Below are 670 nucleotides of genomic sequence, written 5' to 3' on the forward strand. Positions count from 1 at the left end.
AACGCGACGACTAAAAACACTATTTATACTCGAAAATGGAGTCGAAAACTACGGTGCTCACTATCAAGTCCGCGCTATTTCACGAGAAAAGCTTTCGATCCTATTTTTCGACTCCATTTTCGAGTATAAAAGGAAAATTTCGCGCGTGTTCACTACTCACTTGACTGTTAGACACCGCACTGTCCACATCACGTTAGTACTCTAAATTCAACATGCCGCCAAAGGTTTCTGCCAAAGGGGCTAAGAAAGCCGGAAAAGCAAAGGCCGCACGTAGCGGAGACAAGAAGAAGAAACGACGACGAAAGGAGTCTTACAGCATCTACATCTACAAAGTGCTGAAACAAGTCCACCCCGACACTGGAGTCAGCAGCAAAGCTATGTCTATCATGAACAGTTTCGTCAACGACATTTTCGAGAGAATCGCTGCCGAAGCTTCAAGACTCGCTCACTACAACAAAAGATCGACCATCACCAGCAGGGAAATCCAAACTGCCGTTCGACTTCTGTTACCCGGTGAGCTCGCCAAGCACGCCGTTTCCGAAGGAACAAAGGCCGTCACCAAATACACCAGCTCCAAATAAGCTGTGTGTCGAACTTTAGTTCAAAACTAAAAAAAACAACGGCCCTTTTCAGGGCCACCTAAAATCTCCCAAAAAGAGTGAAAACAGTC

At 45.8% G+C, this 670-nt stretch overlaps 1 protein-coding gene across 1 annotated transcript; it reads left to right on the forward strand.

Annotated features, from left to right (window-relative positions):
* Positions 1 to 212: 212 nt before the first annotated feature.
* LOTGIDRAFT_148156 (hypothetical protein) lies at positions 213 to 581 on the forward strand (the record flags this gene model as incomplete). The annotated part of the gene is made up of 1 exon (XM_009064749.1): positions 213 to 581. The coding sequence occupies one exon, from the start codon at positions 213 to 215 to the stop codon at positions 579 to 581; it is 369 nt and encodes a 122-aa protein (XP_009062997.1).
* Between the last annotated feature and the right edge of the window lie 89 nt (positions 582 to 670).

This window comes from Lottia gigantea (assembly GCF_000327385.1).
Source record: "Lottia gigantea unplaced genomic scaffold LOTGIsca_6429, whole genome shotgun sequence".
NCBI classification, from domain to species: Eukaryota; Metazoa; Mollusca; class Gastropoda; family Lottiidae; genus Lottia; species Lottia gigantea.